This window comes from Lynx canadensis, chromosome B2 (assembly GCF_007474595.2).
Source record: "Lynx canadensis isolate LIC74 chromosome B2, mLynCan4.pri.v2, whole genome shotgun sequence".
Classification (NCBI taxonomy): domain Eukaryota; kingdom Metazoa; phylum Chordata; class Mammalia; order Carnivora; family Felidae; genus Lynx; species Lynx canadensis.
The window spans coordinates 45,592,529-45,611,606 of NC_044307.1; the positions used below are offsets into that span (position 1 = coordinate 45,592,529).

At 34.1% G+C, this 19,078-nt stretch overlaps 1 protein-coding gene across 1 annotated transcript in view; it reads left to right on the plus strand.

Annotated features, from left to right (window-relative positions):
* Window positions 1-17,894, plus strand: part of LOC115514033 (CD2 associated protein) — a 136,801-nt gene extending 118,907 nt beyond the window's left edge. Inside the window, exons 14-18 of the mRNA XM_030315672.1 lie at window positions 3,266-3,378; window positions 4,087-4,188; window positions 5,905-6,086; window positions 10,683-10,746; window positions 14,857-17,894. Of these exons, the coding sequence (XP_030171532.1) occupies window positions 3,266-3,378; window positions 4,087-4,188; window positions 5,905-6,086; window positions 10,683-10,746; window positions 14,857-14,898 (503 nt within the window). The 3' untranslated portion in view covers window positions 14,899-17,894. The remainder of the gene's footprint in view (window positions 1-3,265; window positions 3,379-4,086; window positions 4,189-5,904; window positions 6,087-10,682; window positions 10,747-14,856) is intronic.
* Window positions 17,895-19,078: the final 1,184 nt, after the last annotated feature.

Below are 19,078 nucleotides of genomic sequence, written 5' to 3' on the forward strand. Positions count from 1 at the left end.
CTTACCTGGAGAATAAGAGCAGAGATTAAAATTATTTTATTATAATAATTTTCTTGATGTTTATAGAGAGTATCATATAAAGCATAATTGAAGTTTCATTTATGTATTATGTGATTTTAAATGTTGCATAAGTTGTATTTTTATAGTGATATTTAAAAATACTGTTTGTCCTATTTTTCTTTTATTATACCAGAGAATTAAAATTGCCTTTTTCATTGTAATTACTGTCATACGCTAAAGACTAAAACTTGACTGAAAGGTAGTTTAATTTTAGTTCTAACTATATTAATGAGTTGTTGATATGTTAGCTATCAATTTATTACTCTCACCTCTAATTTTTTACTAAAACTCCTTTTCGAAGCTGTGTTGGTGTTCAGTGAGTAATTTTAAAAAGGCTTCTTTCTACTTAATGGTGTATTGAAATTAATACTAGTCATCTTTTTTTCTTTTGAAAAGACAATAAATCTAAAATCTACCACACATCTTATATAAGTTTAGATAAACTGCAGTAGGTATATGCTAAACATTTAAATGGTTCTATTCATTCTACAGCTGTTCTTTTTTCCTGCTTTGTAAAATAATTTTTTTGGTTTAGTCTTTTTTCTAGACATTCCTATCCTTGACTTTTCTTTCCAGATTTTGTTTCCTAGCCTGTTTGCCATGTTTCCCTTCTTACGTGTCAGGAAATTATCCTACCTTTCTCCATTTTGGTAAGATGACAATTTATAAAAGAAATCAAAACAATATATTCAATATAAATAGGTGGTGCACATTGATTTTTCTTTGTAATTGTACTAAAAGTGTACATGTTTGTCTGTCTATTCTAACCCTTTTGGTTTTCCATTTGAAAATAAAACTGATGTTGGAAAAATTTTCCTGATTAGTGTAAGATATTCTTTTGATAAAAGTTGTTTTTGTAATTGAAAAGTGTAAAAGTCCATTTATTTTCTCCCAAAATTTGATATTTCACTTTGACTTTTTAAAATTCCATGTCTTCTTAGACAATATGTAGAAATGTAAATGGCTGGCAGAGTGGCAACGTAATTGCAAGAGTTAAGTGACTATCATGCCTTTCATGCCATGTGTACAGTATAAATCTACTCTTATCACTCTTAGGCAAATTTAAATGTGTTCAAGTAGATCATGAGTCCAAAATGTGCACTATTTTACTAACCTGATGGCTTAAATGGAGGACCTGAGAGAGTTTTAGAATAGTAAAATTATTTGTCTTGGTGTTGTAGCCCCAAACTGGACATATGGAAGGCATTTTTACATGAGCATGGTCTATAATTTTATAGATCTACCTTTTATTTATCCTTTCAGTTTCATTTCTCTTCATTCCTATGTTTTTCTGTTTGTTTCTTTTTCTTTCTGCAAGTTGCTTAAATATGCATTTGAAAATAATCTTCACATGCCAAAATTATTGGATTGTACTTTTCTAGACTTTTGTGTCGGTTGTCAATACTCACATGTATCAGCAGTTTTTTTAATGTTTATTTTTGAAAGAGAGAAAGAGAGAGCATAGGAGTTGAAGAGGGGTTGGGGGGGTGGGGGAGACAGAGGATCCAAAGCGGTCTCTGTGCTGATAGCAGCAAGCCCGATGCAGGGCTGGAACTCATGAACTGTGAGATCATGACCTGAGCTGAAGTCTGTTGGAATGCTCAACCAGGCACCCCTCAGCATTTTTTAACCCTTCAAACCATAGCAAGTTTTTAACATCTTTTAAATATTGGTTTTCTTTACGAAATTTACAAATAAAGTGAAATATTTAAAAATATATTTAAACTCAAGGTCTTTCACATTATATAATGCATTTGCCATTAAAGCCACTGTGTCTCTTACTATGGTTTATTATATTTTATAAGTACATATGAACAATTATCAAGACTCAAGACCAAAATTAAACTCCTTTGATTGCCTCTTGTGATGTATTAACCTCATGACTAGATAGAAGATAGAACACACAAAGTAATCCAGAATGTGAAAATGGAAAAGAATTAACAGATCAACAGATACTTAAATTTGTTATAAAATGCATATTGTCAAACAGTGATACCTTTGTTAACCCTTAAAATTTTTTTCTAAATTAATTACTTTGAATATGAAAATTGATGAATAAGCTTTGAGGGGAGTAATAGTAACTATTTGTAGATGTCTGTTAAGAAATAACAAATCACTGAGTTTGGATATTTAAATATTCGACAGAAAACATTATAAATATCCAGGCAATGGTAATATACAGAATTTTTTCTGTCTTCTAAACCAAAGATAGCTGTTGGCGTATCAGTTATCTTGACTGTGATTGATAGCCTTAGTTTGGAATCTAGGATAAAGGAGATTACATTGACAATGGAAATGTCTGGAGTTATCCTTAGGATACTTGGATCACTTACAGATTTCTAGGCTTCAAAATTAAAGATCACACCTCTTTCAGCAAGGTTTTCTAGATCATCTAGAAAAAGGGAAGATACTATATACCATTGTTTCAGAGATACGAATTACATAGGCTTTAAACCCAAGTTACTGAATCAAAAGTTAACCAGCCTCTGATGGTGGGGAAACATGTGAACCATCCTTGTAGCATTTTTCCTTGATACCCAATTTGCCTTAGATTTCGAACTTATCTTATAGTTCCTAAACATGGTAATGTCTAAGCAAAAGTGTAGTGAACTATGAACAGTTTGAATCCCAGCTACAACATACTGTGCACACACACACACACACACACACACACACACACACACATATATAAAGACTCATTATACTTTCACTTTACATTGAGAAATGCAATTGGAAAGCAGTTGAGTCCTTAAAATTTGAATATTAGGATACTACTTGAAATTTAAAACAAATTTTATGTGTTGAGTTTCTGATATATTGTAATCAATTATGAGTTGAAGAAGTAGATTATGCTTTTTTTATTTTTTAAACAAGCAAGACTTAAGATTACAAGCTTTTTTATGATACCACAATTTTGGGTTCAGATTTATATGTTTCAGTAAGAACTTTTGTTGAAGTCTAAGTCTCTATTAGAAACAGGAACTCTATGTTGTTAATAAAGTCTTCTAAAATGTATTCAGTAAAGAGGATGTTTGTTTCTAAGGGTGAGTGTTGTTTTCCAAATGCATATGAAAAGCACAGGTTAACTTGTGAGTCCTAGTGGTACTCTTTTTAATGTATAGTTTGTTAAAAATCCAGAAACATTCTTTTTTATCTTTTAAAATGTAGTTATCTCTTAGTAGATGTGTTTAATTTTATTCTCCAGATCTTCTAAATTTTGATGACATAGCTTCCTCAGAAAACTTGCTACATCTCACTGCAAATAGGCCGAAAATGCCTGGAAGAAGGTTACCTGGCCGCTTCAATGGTGGACATTCCGTGAGTTACACTTGCTGTTATAAAACACAAAAGTTTCTAAGAATGATGGAGGATTTATGCCTCCACCAAAGTTTAAAAATCAGGAAGATAGCTGTGATACTTAAGTGGCAAATGGTTGGTTATATTTAGGGGGATACGAGGTTATGTTCATTGCAGAGAGACTTGGAATGGAAGGTTACAGAATCAGGAATAAAGAATTGTCCTGAGACCATAACCACAAAAGCACAGTGTCAAAAGAGGTCAGGGTATCTGTGTAATCTACCCATCTAACAACAATAATTAGAATTGAGTGGTACCTATTCACTTTAGGAAGGAATGAGAACATTTTTTTCCTGTGCGATAGTCAGTGGTTTTTTGGTAGCATTAATGCTGGTATCAAAATGTGTGGCTTCTTTTTATGCTTTCTGGACTTTGCCTGGGATACTGGTAGTGCCTTAATACGCTAGCTCTTAAGCGTTACAGTGCTTTTAAATTACTTAAGTAGAGAAAATTTTTGTTGCTAAGAGGCAGGCTATTTTTACCTTGAAGACATGCAAGTTTGTTGTTCAGCTTGAAAATTACGTACTATCCTGTTAACGATGGAATATCTGGAATAGTAGCTGCTACTGCTAAAAACAGTGATAATAGTTACTTAGTTTATTATCCAAATGTTTATTGCCTTTTCCTTTTTTGGTATTTTCTGTTTCTTGATTTAAAAAAATCATTTAGCCAACTCAAAGCCCAGAAAAAATCTTGAAGTTACCAAAAGAAGAAGATAGTGCCAACTTAAAGCCATCTGAATTTAAAAAGGATTCATGCTACTCTCCAAAGGTGAGCTGAATTGTGGCCCAAGATTTATATAATTTGTAGGATTCTTTGTGAATAGCAAAATTGTGGAATTTAAAGTGTCTTTTCTTCTTTCTTCTTTCCTTTCTTTCTTTATTTTTGGGAGAAAGCACAACAAGGGAGGGGCAGAGAGAGAGGAAGAGAGAGATAATCCCAAATGGGGCTCGAACTCATGGACCATGAGATCGTGACCTGAGCTGAAACCAGGAGTCAGACGCTTAACCAACTGAACCACCCAGGCATCCCTTAAATAGTATTTAAGAAAAAAGTTGTTTCTACCAAGAAATAAAATAATTCCTGCTAAAAAATTGAGTTATGAAAGTCACACGATCCTCTGTAGCTCATTTTGTAGAGGACCTTATTGTAAATGAGTAATATAAATGTTAAATACTTCATACTGTTTTTTAAGGCATAGCTCATCCATCTGTTTCATTTTCTTTTTTTTTTTTAATGTTTATTTATTTTAGAAAGAGTGTAAGCAGGGGAGGTACAGAGACAGAGAGAGAGGGAGACCCAGAATCCCAAGCAGGCTCCAGGCTCTGAGCTGTCAGCACAGAACCCGATGCAGGGCTGGAACTCGCAGACCGCAAAATCATGTCCTGAACCTAATACGGATGCTTAACTGACTGAGCAGCCCAGGCGTGCCCATCTGTTTCATTTTCCCATTAAACGTACACTCTGTGTTCCAGAGGCCATCACTTGTTTATTCCTAACCTAGCTTGTTGTTTGGCACCGTAATGAGCACTGAATATATCCTGGAATAATGGCAGAATACATGAATTCTTCCATTTATTACATGGTGTTAAGACTCTTCTAAACTCTTGTCATTTTTTATGTAAGATAGTATTATCACATCCTATACACATCTTAAATTTCAGTTCATGTTTCCTCCTTAAATTCATTCCCGGGCATTTGGCTACTGCTAAAATTTATCAGATACATTTAATCTGATTCTCTCAACTGTCATCATTAGACTGAAATTCTATTTCGTGTTACTTTAGTGAAATACTGCAAGAGCATCAGGCCGTGGATTGATGTTAATGCCTTGCTAAATTGTTCATAATTACTTTTAAGTGAACCTCTTAGGATATGTAATATGGAGGATCAAAACAACACCCTAATGGGGCACAGGGCACCCAGACGGCTCAGGCCGTTAAGCATCCAACTCTTGATTTTGACTCAGTTCATGATCTCATGGTTCATGGGATTGAGCCCTGTGTCGGGTTCTGCACTGACACGACTGCATGGAGCCCGCTTAGGATTCTCTCTCACCCTCCCTCTTTCTACCCAACCCTGTTCGTGTGTGTATGCGCATTCTCTTGCTCTCTCAAAGTAAATAAACATTAAAAAAAAAACCCACAGCACCTTAAAAATGCTGATATATTCTTGTCTCTAGATGCGCCACCGGGAAAACCATTCGTAAGATAAATCTAATAGATTTTTCTTTTCTTTTCCACTTTTTTGTTCTTTTTATTGATAAAGCCCTTGACATTTCTCACATAAACCCCTAGTGATTGCAAGTTTATTCTTTGGTTGTTTGGTGGTTTTACCAGTTGTGAATATTATCAAACTGATTTTTGAATTTTCAAGTTTATCATTTATCTTGAAGTATTATTTTAATTATCTCCTTGCTATAAAAATTTTTATGAAAGTTTTATAAATATAAATACAGTAAATTAACATTTGCTATTATGTTTTCAGCCATCTGTGTACCCTTCAACACCTTCAAGTGCTTCTAAACCAAATACAGCTGCTTTTTTAACTCCATTGGAAGTCAAAGCTAAAGTAGAATCAGATGATGGGAAAAAAAATCCCTTGGATGAACTTAGAGCTCAGATTATTGAATTGCTGTGCATTGTAGAAGCGCTGAAAAAGGATCATGGGTAAGTAGCCCTTGTTTTCTTTCAATACTACTTACACGTATGTAAAGGATTCTTTCATGTCAAGCAGAGATGTAATCTGCCAAATTTCTGGTATAAGCAAGTATATTTTCAGTGAAATTTTCATTAATAGTACTCTGCAAAAATCTTGAATTTGAAAATTTGTTCTTGTAGCTTGATTGTAGAAAAGGTATAATATGTAGGTATAATTTAAGGGTACAAATTTTCTGGTCAAACAAAGGAGTTAATTAGTCTCAAAAATATTAGGAAAAGCCCTATTTTATTTTATTTTATTTTATTTTTAAATATGAAATTTATTGTCAAATTGGTTTCCATACAACACCCAATGCTCATCCCAACACCAATTGTATTTTAGATCTGGAGTGTATCTATATGTAGATTTACTTTTCAGAGGAACTGGATCACTGTCTCTGCTAGGGTTGAGATTCGTATTTAAATAAAACCAATGAGTTGTGTTTAGGTGATTTCTAAGGCTGTTCTCTTAACTCTGAAACTTTTGGTAATGGCATATGATGAGATCCTAAGTGAAAGTTAGGGACCGTCTAGAGCCAAAATAAATGTAAAAGGTCACCTCTGATAGCCCCCCTCTCTTCTTTTAACTAAAGAGAGAAAGGTTCAGAGAGATAAAGCTCTTTACCTAAGATTACACAGTTCTTAATTTTTTTTTTTTAACGTTTTATTTATTTTTGAGACAGGGAGAGACAGAGCATGAACAGGGGAGGGTCAGAGAAAGGGAGACACAGAATCTGAAACAGGCTCCGGGCTCTGAGCTGTCAGCACAGAGCCCGACACGGGGCTTGAACTCACGGACCGCGAGATCATGACCCGAGCCGAAGTCAGCCGCTTAACCGACTGAGCCACCCAGGCGCCCCAAGATTACACAGTTCTTAAAAGGCAGAGCTACAACTCAAATCCATTTTCTGTTGGTTTAGAGATATTTTCTATAACCATTATTATTTGAATTTTAAAACTTGTTAACATTTTAAACATAATTCTGCAAAGGACCAGTAGGTAAAACGAATCAGAGATCAGCTGATCTAACTGAACTGAGGCTGAGGGCTCAGGTTCTCTTCCCCTATCTCAGCTTCCCCTGTAGCCTCTAAAAGTATTTGATGGAATCCGAAATCTGGAATAAAAGTCATTGCCAGAGGGGCGCCTGGGTGGCTCATTGAGTGTCTGACTTCGGCTCAGGTCATGATCTGTTGGTTTGTGAGTTCAAGTCCCCCTGCATTGGGCTGTCTGCTCCCAGCACAGAGCCTACTTCAGATCCTCTGTCTGCCCCCCCTCCGCCCCTCTCCTGCTCGTGTGTGTGTGTGTGTGTGTGTGTGTGTGTGTGTGTGTGTGTCTTTGTATGTGCGCGCACGCGCGGTGGCACCCTTTCTTTCTCTCTCAAAAATAAAATAAACATTAAAAAAAAAGTCATTGCCAGAAACCATGTTACCTCTGAGCTGAATTTACCATTTCTCCCTCAATTCTCATTTGCATTGGGTTGTTTATTAAAAACAATATTGAGATTAACAGTATGACGTATTTATAGTTGCAGAGCACTTTTACAAATGTCTCTAGGTAGAAACAAAAGAATTTACCTTGAATGACTACTTAAATAAACGTACTTATGTGTATATATATTAGAGAGAGTGTGTTTATAATTTGACATGATAGGCCTTTTCTTGAATCCTTCAGTTTATCTGAGTCCTGCAGATTTTTTTCAGATTCCACAATATACACAATATAAATCATAAGTTCATTCATCTAGTAAGTATTTATTGAATACCACCCATGTATGAGTTAGAGAACTCTCCTAATTTGTTGATTTTGGCATTTACATTTTTGATACCAAGTATGCTATTTTTAATGAACTAATAATTATGTTTACAAATTGCCTGTAGGGTTTTCTTAATGTTCGTTTATTTTTGAGAGAGAGAGAGAGAGGGAGGGAGGGAGACACAGAATCCGAAACATGTTGGAAGCTCTGAGCTGTCAGCACAGAGAGACTGGGAGACCATGACCTGAGCCCAAGTCGGATGCTTAACTGACTGAGCCACCCAGGTGCCCTGCCTGTAGGTGTTCTTAAATTAGCTATTGGATGAACAAAATCTTTATGATTTATATATATTTTAAAACATATATATCAGATATTTTAGAAGTCTTTCCAAAGGGCAAATGTTTTCAAAGTCTTGTTTCCTCTAGGAAGATGAAATGGATAGCAGATTTTTTAATCTGAAAAATACAGGCATCACAGGATAATGGATAAATACATACTGGTATGTTGATACAACAAAATACTATACAGTGTACAGCAATAAAAAATAAATGGATTACGACTACATATGTCAACATATAATTAATCTGAAAAAGGTTGAGGGTGGAGAAGGCAAGTCAGAGCGACATGCCACAGTATTTACGTAAAGTTTGAAATCAAACAGTAAGTGTGTTGTTTCAAGATATATTCATATATGTGGTAAAATTAGAAAAGAAATAATAAATACTCTAAAACTTTTCCTATCAAGGAGAGGGGGAAATAGATTTGAGGGACACTGAGTATCAGAGGTACTGGTAATAATAACTTATTTCTTAAGCTGACTTGGAGTTCCAGGGTTTATGTTTTATGATTATATCTTTATAGCTTACAAATACATCCAGAGTCTTTATGCATTCAGTATTAAAATCTAAAATGTTTGGAACAAATCATTTAAAAAATTTAAATGATATTGACATGGAAAGATTGACAAATATATTAGTAATTTCTTTCTTTAGTTGAAAAGTTACAGAACAAGATACATAGTTTGATCTGCTCCTGTAAAAAGGAAACAATGTTACATAAAAATTTTATATTATAAATGTGTTTTGTTTTTTTTTTTTTTAATTTTTTTTTTCAACGTTTATTTATTTTTGGGACAGAGAGAGACAGAGCATGAACGGGGGAGGGGCAGAGAGAGAGGGAGACACAGAATCGGAAACAGGCTCCAGGCTCTGAGCCATCAGCCCAGAGCCCGACGCGGGGCTCGAACTCACAGACTGCGAGATCGTGACCTGGCTGAAGTCGGACGCTTAACCGACTGCGCCACCCAGGCGCCCCTATAAATGTGTTTTTAAAAAGAACAATAAAAATGTGAGAGTGGTACTAAATTATCAGATCAAAGAGCAAATAGAATGATGTAACGCTGTTACAAATAAAGATAAACAGAGCAGGATAAATATTTTAGGAATAGATCTTCATTTAGATATAAATTAAATGTATAATAAACTCAGAATAATAGAATAATTAGAAAAAGGAAGCATTATTTAATTTAGTGATAACATTTTGAAATACAAAGTTCATTTTCTATCATATACCAAAATAAACTGTAGATAAATTTGAGTTAAATATTTAAAAAATTATAGTCAGCTGAAACAGTAGAAACTCTCAATATAGTTTTATAATCATTAAAACCACAGAAGAAACTAGTTCAAAACTATATAATTGAAAACTTCCTTTCTTATATATTCTTTCTTAGCATTTTCATGTGTTTCTCAAGCTCATATTTCTATAATACTCTTGAAGATCATTTTCAAGGGGCTGAAAATGTCTATACTTGTCCATACTTTTTGATTTAGAAATTTGATATATCTGGTATATTAATGATGTTAAATAAAATTCCTATACTTTCCATCTCCCCAAAACCCAAGTAACCAAACAAAAAAACTTGGATATTTGAGTGTCAAGCAATAGTTATCAGAAATATGATGATTCTAGCAGCACGGAAGTATTTTTAAATACTTTGTGAAAAGACACAATATGGAGTATATACTTGCAGCTGTGGAGGAAAAATGACTATAGAAAAAGAAGGAAACACAGAAAAATGAAAACATGAGTTAAGGAGGAAGGATTGTTGGCTAATGTTTTTTTATTGGTTTGGTAATTTTAATGTAATGTTTCATTTGAAAAAATACAGAAAGAGAAATGTACAGGTAATCGTGTTAAATCATTTGCCTTGTACTGTGACATGTTTTGACATTACCAAATCACTTGGGTTTTATCCAGCCTGGGAAATGCATGATAACTGAATATGGAAAACTGCTTCTAAAGGCCAGTTATTATTTCTTTATTTTATCATGAGCTGCTCTGTATTCACTTAAAAAAATTGCTTTATTGCAGATAGGTTTGCCATGGTATTGCTGAGCTTTTAAGTGTTGGGTTGAACCATTCCAACTAGAGAATTTGAAGTTTTTCTCAATCAGTACGGCTATTTTCTTTAAAAAAGTTCGGGGCGACTGGGTGGCGCAGTCGGTTAAGCGTCCGACTTCAGCCAGGTCACGATCTCGCGGTCCGTGAGTTCGAGCCCCGCGTCGGGCTCTGGGCTGATGGCTCAGAGCCTGGAGCCTGTTTCCGATTCTGTGTCTCCCTCTCTCTCTGCCCCTCCCCCGTTCATGCTCTGTCTCTCTCTGTCCCAAAAATAAATAAATGTTGAAAAAAAAAAATTAAAAAAAAAATAAAATAAAAAAGTTTCCCCCATGTTTTGGTCTGTCAGGTAACAGATCCTGTTAGTCAAATATATTGTTTAAATGAAAGACTTAACAGTAATAAATTGTTTTTAGGAAAGAACTGGAAAAACTACGAAAGGATTTGGAAGAAGAGAAGGCAATGAGAAGTAATCTAGAGGTAATTCATTTCTCCTAACATTGAGATAGTAGTCAGCATAAATAAACTAGTCAGCATAAATCACCATCCCAGCTAGGTGATTGATTTCACTACAAATTATGCTATCTTAAGTTGGACACTCCCTGCTGCTTGATAGCCATTTAATTAATCTCTTGTTGACTCCCTGTCACATTCCGTTCATTCATTCAGCAAATACTTTTGAGCACTAACTCTCTTAGGCAGTGCATGAGGCATAAGGTATATATATTCTTAAATAAAACAAACATGATTCTTGCCTCGTAAGTGTGTAGTTCTAGATCTTTTGAACTCAACATTGCTTTCTTGAGCTATTTCTCTCTTTTTTACACATTACCTTTTTTTCCCCCTTTCTTTTCTTTCTTTTTAAATGTTTCCATTTTTATTTTTTGCCTGGAGGCAAGGGTGGAGGGGGGTAGGGGTGATAATGGGATGGCTCTAGATTTGTTGACTTTGATTTCTTCACTGAGAGTTCACTTCATAACCATAATGTTAACATCTGCACTCTGTGCTGATGACCGACAACTTCATTTATTTTATCTTAACTTTTTTTCCATCCTCACTGACTTTGGTCTTCATTTGTATACTTCTTTTCTGCATATTTCAAAGAAAGCCTATTCTGCCTTTTTTCAAAGGCTCTTCCCATTCTGTATTTAAGTATTTCATACGCTTCCCTGTTTTTACCTATTTCTCTTGTTAACATTGTGAAACAGAACATGGGACTTGCTAAGAAAAACTTGAGCTCCTCTTCTGACTTTCAGGTCTAAACTATGTGTCAGGTTGTCACCTTCTGTACATTATTAATGGACACACATATCAACTTGTAAGGATTATTGTTCCTGTTTTAAGGATGAGGAAACTAGGGTTTAGAGTGATTTAAGTCAGCAGTGGAGCTGAAATCTTTAAAAGAAACAGCTAGACTTCGGAAACTTTGCTTTTAGGGATTAAGTTATACTGTTTGAACTTGAGTTATACTGTTTAACCTCCTTTTAGCTTTAGTTGTTAATACATGTGAAGGTATTTGGCAGATTACCAAACTCCATTTTTACTCTTATATTGGACATACCCATTTTATTGGCACTTTCCCTTTTCCTATGAAAATATTCTATTTTTCCCCTTTTCCAAAAAAGCAAAAGCCCCCTTTCAGGTCCAGCTGCCCTCTTGATCTACTGTAGTTTTCACTTTTCGTTTGAAGTTCATTTATTGCAAAACAGAAACAACCAAGGTAAAATGTTCCTTCAGAACTGCCCTGGCCCTCCTTTCTGTATCTGCTCTCTTTTCCTACCTGTGCCCACAGAGTATCTATCGTGATTAGCTCTGTGCCTCTCCCTTCTGAATCTAATTCATCTTTTCCCACCTTCTGTCCTGCTTACAGCTGCTAGTCTCCCTGGATGTTCCACTGTGAACTTAGAACTCTTCATCTTCTGATTTTCTGTTTCTGTTGATGGTTTCATTGACTTTCAAGTCTGGAGACATGGTACTTCCATTCTAAAGCCATTCCCATTCAGGCCTGCTAGCTTGACTCCCTCACCTTTATCTCTTTGTTTCTAGTGTTTGTCTTTTTCCCTTGCTCTTTATCTTCTCTTTAGCTGTTTAAGTTTCTCTCATTCTTATCTCAAATTAATCTTTCTTGCTCAGTACTTTGAAGAACTTTCTGTTACTTGGTGAATGAAATTCAGACTTCTCAACTTAGCATATGAGGTCTTTTATATCCTGGTCCTAGTTTATCTTTCTTTTCTTGTTCGCTGATTGATCTTCAGTTGCCCCTCACAGTTAATTTGTCTGAATTTTTGCTCTTATTGTATTTTCTTGGATTTTCCTTTTGTGTCATCGTCTCATGCATAAGTTCTACAGATTCTCAAAGCTCCCCAACAACAGTCACCTTCATTAGTTAGTACCAGTCATCCTCTGATTCAAAGTAATTTTGTCTTTTTCCACATTCATGTTCTTTAGTTTTGAAAAGGATAAATAAGTAATAATTTTGCATCTTATCACTGTGACATTAAGGACTTATTTTGCCCATCTTGTAGACTGTAAGACTGTTCCAGGGAAATCTCTGTTTCATCTTTGTCCATAGCTCTGAGCACAGTGCTTTATGCATATTAGATAGCTAATAATTTTTTTTCAAATTAAAGAATACATATTAAAAATGTCTTAAGTTCCCAGTAATTGCCAGTGTGTAACATAGTAGAAATTCAAAAATAATAAAAAGTTTCTTGAGGCATCTGGGTGGCTCAGTTGGTTAAACGTCTGACTCTCGATTTCAGCTCAGGTCATGATCTCACGGTTGTGAGATTTGAGCCCTCACATCGAGCTCTGCACTGATCATGGAGCCTGCTTAGGGTTCTCTGTCTCCTTTTCTCTCTGCCCATCCACCCCCCCCCCCGCACTTTTTCTTTCTCCCAAAATAACACATTTAAAAAAAAGTTTCTTGATCTTTATTCCTCATCTTTCCTACATACACATATGTATTTCTTACATACACAAATATTTCCTGCATACATATATGAAAATAAGGTAACAAGGTAAGCAAGAGGAAACTTATACAGTGTTAAATTTGTATATATGATTTAATTTGTCATAAAAATCATGAAAAGAGTCCAATGAAATATTTCTTTTTTGAAGACTTTCATTTGATTCAATTTTTAAGCAAAATCAGCTGTTACTTAGCCTCACACTGATTTGTGTTATAATTTTTTTTTTCCTAATGGGGAAAGTTTGACTCTTGTATTTATAAAAGCACACTTAATAAGACATTGGAGTTTTAAGATCATACCTTTAGAGGAGAAATTATATTTCCCAAAGATTAAAAGTAGTACTTTGAACTATGAAGTTAACATATGGTATTAAATTATCCTGAGGGATGATAAAAAAACTAAAGGTGAACAAGGAACATAAGTGCTAGAAGAGAAACTCTAGCAATAAAAATATCTGCTTGAGGGGCGTCCGGGTGGCTCAGTCAGTTAAGCATCCGACTTTGGCTCAGGTCTTGATCTCATGGTTCATGAGTTCGAGCCCCGCGTCAGGTTCTGTGCTGACAGTTCAGAGCCTGGAACGAACTAACAAACCATTCTTGAGTAGTTAGAATCCCTTAGGAGATTGTGAACATATGGAAATCATACATTTTGACCGTGACAAAATGCTTATTTAATAATAAATTATTTGTCAGAGGTTAGCCATAGAATGTGTTATTTGTATGCAATGTTGTGGACAGGGATAATGCTATCAAGAGAAGGTAAGACCTAAATATTCTTGCATGCAGTGAAAGGTCAGAGATCATCAGCACCTTATGTAATTGGGAGGATTAGAAAATTGTAGGTGTCAGAGTCTGAGACCCTATCTATACAAGTTCCATACCACTTGCTAGTGTGGAGCTGTTGGCATGGTATTGAATCTTGTGCTCAACTCTGTTAGCTGTTATGTGTCAGAATTAAATAATTCCGTTCTCAGTTGTGAACATGTAATGAATTTTCCTAATTCTGTTACGTTTCTTAAATTGTGAATTTCAGTTAAGTGAAGGATGCCTTCTGCCTATAGGTGAAAATATTTCCAACACATTGACTGAATCTTAGGTATATTCCTGTGTTTTAAATAATAATTTAATCTAGAACGTACTGTTTATAGATAAGGAAATTGAGACCAAGTGAGGTTAGTGATTTACCAATATCACATAGGTAGTAAGTGATAAACATAGAACTAAATTGGTCCGTTATTATTATTATTTTTGTAGTTCTATATGGCCCCCCTTTGTTTAATTACAGGTACTTGTACATTTCTTAATTTGGATTCAAGGATTCTCTTGTTCTTTGGAGGGTTAATTTTCTTACAGTTCTTTCAGAGACTCACATTACTTAACATTGTTCTGGCTGAAACAATTGTAGTTACTTTTTGGTGTTTCCTGCCATTTAGGAACTTGCACTGTGATGTGACCTTCTATTAAACTTGTCCTGTACTGATCACACCATTAGAAATTGGATCTTAGAATGGAAATCAAAATCTGGAGGCTTGAAAGTATGATTGGATCTTAATGACAGAATACAGTAAAGTTTACTAAAGATATGTTATCTATTATCAACTTAACATTTTGTATTTTAGGTGGAAATAGAGAAGCTGAAAAAAGCAGTCCTGTCTTCTTGAAATGGCATGGGCCCATGTTCTTAATGTTCCAGGGATTCAGAAGCAACACTATGAACTTCACCTGACTTGTTACTTAAAAATAACAAATGCTGATATCCTGATAAATATGAGTATTTGAACTATAATCTGTAGAAAAGTAGGGAGAGGGTGGATTTTTTTTATATATATTTTGTTTTGCCAATATGAAAAAAAAGAGGCCTTAATTCTCATGTGCTGGAATTGCAAACTTTTTTTTTTTTTTTTTTTAGTTTGCTTGAAAATACTACTGAATCTGTATAAAAAGGAAAGTTCACAATCTTTTTTTATTGAAACTTGTAGTATTATTTTTAAAGAGATCTATACTATAAATATGGGGATATCTTTACAAATAATCTGTAAAATATACTATTTGAGAGGGACAAATTAGCTTTATAGTAACTATAGCCACTACTTTTCCCATAATATGTAAGGGATATAAACTTTGTATATATATTTTTTTTACTTTTAGCTTCTTACCCAGGATACACTGTTGTGCCTGTTTGTTTGCAGTGCTGTTTATACTCTGGGTGATGAAATAGGAGTTTCCTAGCTATAAACCAGATTACTCACCCATGCATATTGTAATAACTAATGAAATAATCAAAATAATTTCAACTTTTAGAATATTTTATATTGCTTGCACTATAGGATTCATAAAAGGAATTTAGTTAAAATGTATTGGATTGTTAACTATATTTGGGAAAATATGAGCTATATTTTAAAAAATCATTAGGTCTAAGGAACTAAAAATGTCAATTTAACCCTTAACTTGTGCCTAGAAACTACAGCACATATAATATGCAAACACCAGCCTTACTGCTGTACTTTCCTGCTTATTTTACAGGCTCAGATATTACTCATTTCATGATCTTGTGATTTACTTTTTCATGCTCCTCTCTCTGATTTTTAATAATGATAACACAAGGAGAACAAAACTAAGAACATTCAGAACTTCAGTGTGAGGTTTCATACTTTGACAAATTGTCATCATGTAAATGCTCAGGTTTTACAATGTGTAATTTACCTAAAAGACCAAACTAACTGGTGGAGATAGTTTAGGCTGTCATTTATAAAGGTACCAACTTTATAAAGAGTGTTAATATATTATTATTATATTAAGCTGTAACAGTACAGCTTATTTAAAACCAAATGTAGTTGACCATATTCAAAATGCATTTTGAATGCAAGATGGATGAATTGGTAGTTTCTTCAGAGTCACTTATGAACAGCTGAATGTTTTAAAATGTTAGTCTGTAGGTAATATATCTTAAAATATGTGGGTTCATATTAAAAATAGAAAAATTGACTTTTCATTTGCAAAAAAAAATTGATTTTCAGCTTTATTACACAACAAACACTTTGAGATTTTGAATACCACCTATCATGCTTCCATTTTGTGTTATTTTAAACCACCAAACCAAGATTTTGCCTTTAAGTTTTAATTTTATATACTGAAATCTTGTGTTAAATGAAATTTTGCCATGTTGTCTCGTATGAAAGAAAACTGAAGTAGAAAATAATAGAAATTCCAGTAATTACTTAATGTTAAATTCACAACTTACATTAGTGCTTTTGGGGAAACCTGATTGTGCATTAATTGTGCATTGAGTATGTACATTTTAACTCTTTGAAGTCCTTAGGCTTTTCTGATGCGGTCACTACTGAACAAAATTGTTTACTCCTGTTCTAATGTTTTTAAATGACTTGTCGAATGATTTCCTTCTTGCTAAAAAATTAGATTTTATTTTCTTTTAATGAAAGTCCTTAGGTAGAAATAAAAACATTGTATCCTAGAAATCATTCTCCAGCTTTCTGACTGGAAAATCTATTAAGTGACCCCTCCTCACCCTAATAATGGGCTGAAGGAAGTTTCCAGTAGATTTCAGGTCATCCTTAAAGTTTTTCTTGGTCATTTTCTCACTAGTGCATAAAATGAAGATGGTCATGAATGCCGAAATACATTTAGAGTATTTGCTTTGTATACTCCTCAGTCAGAATAGAAAATTAAAATACTGTGTCTCTTTTAGAACATTATTGTGTCTCTATTTTATTGCCATTGACCAAATAGTAAAGAAAAGAAAGCCAAACTCAAAGGGAAAAAATGATTACTTCAGTCTAGCAATTTACCAGTGTTTGCTCTTGTTATGGGGATTTTAGTATTTTTATTCATAAAGTTCATATCACAAAATGGTATGTAATGATAATAGCCTTTATTTGGCAATAAATCATTGTTTTTCCTGAGTGAGTATAAATGACAGACTAGAGATAAACAGCATGGAGTCTGTCATTGCCAAATTATTAGTGAATGTATTTTTCAGGTTTGCTATTTGAAGCGCATAATACTACTAATTTTCCTACTTGTATTTCAATATTAGGAGTATTGTGTGTGTGTGTGCTTGTGTGTGACCACTAAACTTTAGTGGTTTGGTCTTACTATAAAGCTGTTACCTCTTCACAAAATTTAAGTCTGAAGATAGGAAGAGAGAACGGGCCTCATCGAACAGAGGGTTCTCTTTTTTATGCTTCTTACTGTGATCACAGAAAAAAAAAAACCCAAGTGCTCTCTTGATTTGTTGGTAAATGTTTTATGCTTGCATTTAAACTTGAAATGTATGAACAGAATGAGACAATCAGTTAAAATCAGAAATGAGAAGCATTAAAAATTTAATGGCCTTGTTTTGCTGTAGCAATAAAATGACCAAGTGCAATGACTTGATTTAATAAAATCATCTTTTAAAAGTTGCTGCTATGAATATTTTTAGCCATAAAATTTTACCCTTGTTTTAGCCTGACTTGCCTTCAGTAACTATAATGTAATGCAGTTGGTGTTGTGGTATTCTAACATTCCAAAAAAATAAAAATAATATATATGTGGGGAAACTCAAAATAGTATACTTCACTGACTTGTTTACAGGTGCTGTAAAAAAGCATGCTACTCCCTCAAAGAGAAAGACAATAAAGAATAGTATTGCCAGTTGTGTCGGTCTTTACTGGTTATTTTTCATTAACATCAGCATATGTTTATTGCACAATATGATGGAAATTCTATTAGGTTGAGTTTTCCAATAGACGAAACCATGCAAATGGTAAAATGGAAGCATTAGAAGTTCTAGACCTATTTGACTTTTACTGAATCTTTGTGGTTCTGTTTTTCCCCTGAAACTGTGAGATAGTAATTTCTACCTCACAGGTTTATTGGGAGAATTTGAAATGATTTATCTAAAGTATGTTAGAGAATACTTGGCATTGAGTAGATTAAAAAAAAAAAAAAAGTGGAAGCTTGTATTATACTCTTCTCAACAGCATTTAACAGTGATATGTATGATGAAAACTAGACAGCTAAGATTAAAAGAAAGGAGGCATAGTACTTACCCATCCTGTGCTGTTTTTGAGTCCAGCATCCCTTTTTCTTGGGGAAAGATAACTCCTTACATTTGCATTATATTGAAATGAAACTGCTCCCATCCTACAGATTCTGCCTTCCTGACCACCAGGGAGGTGATTGACCCAAGGGAGAGTACTTTGCCCAAATTGAATTACTGACTCAGACAGATTTTTAAAATTCGCAATTTTTTGTTTGTTTGTTTGAAACAAGAAGCACTGCTCTCTTAGTTAAGTCTTTTATCTGGAAAAAGCTGATTTGAAAGAACAAATCTTAATAGACCATAAAGAGAAAGAAACAATCCAGAAGGATTTTAAAGCATTCTAGTCCCAGCTATCCATCCACACTGCTGGATTCCTTAAGCATAAATTTGCTCATAAATGTTTTTGGTCTTCTGAAGTCATAACTGGAAGTCCTGGTAAAAATAAAAAAAGAAGAGTCCTGAAGACATCAAGGCCGATGTCCTCTTGCTGAAAATACACCACGCACATGACTAGCTTTTTAGAATCCGCTGGAAGATTTGAATCCTCAAAAAGGAATAAGACACCACGATGAAGTCCTATAGAAAAAAACTGTGGCAAGTCATTTCAGTTAAAATTTTAGTTTGAAAACTACATGCTTCTTACTGGCCTTTATAAACACTGGGCATAAATTAAGCTTTACAAGCACAGGATGGTGAAGTTTTGGATTACAGAATTTTTTTTTTTTTTAATTTTTTGGATAATAGAATTTTTATATTTGAAGGGACATTGAAGGGGTTGGACAATCCGATGCCTGTGC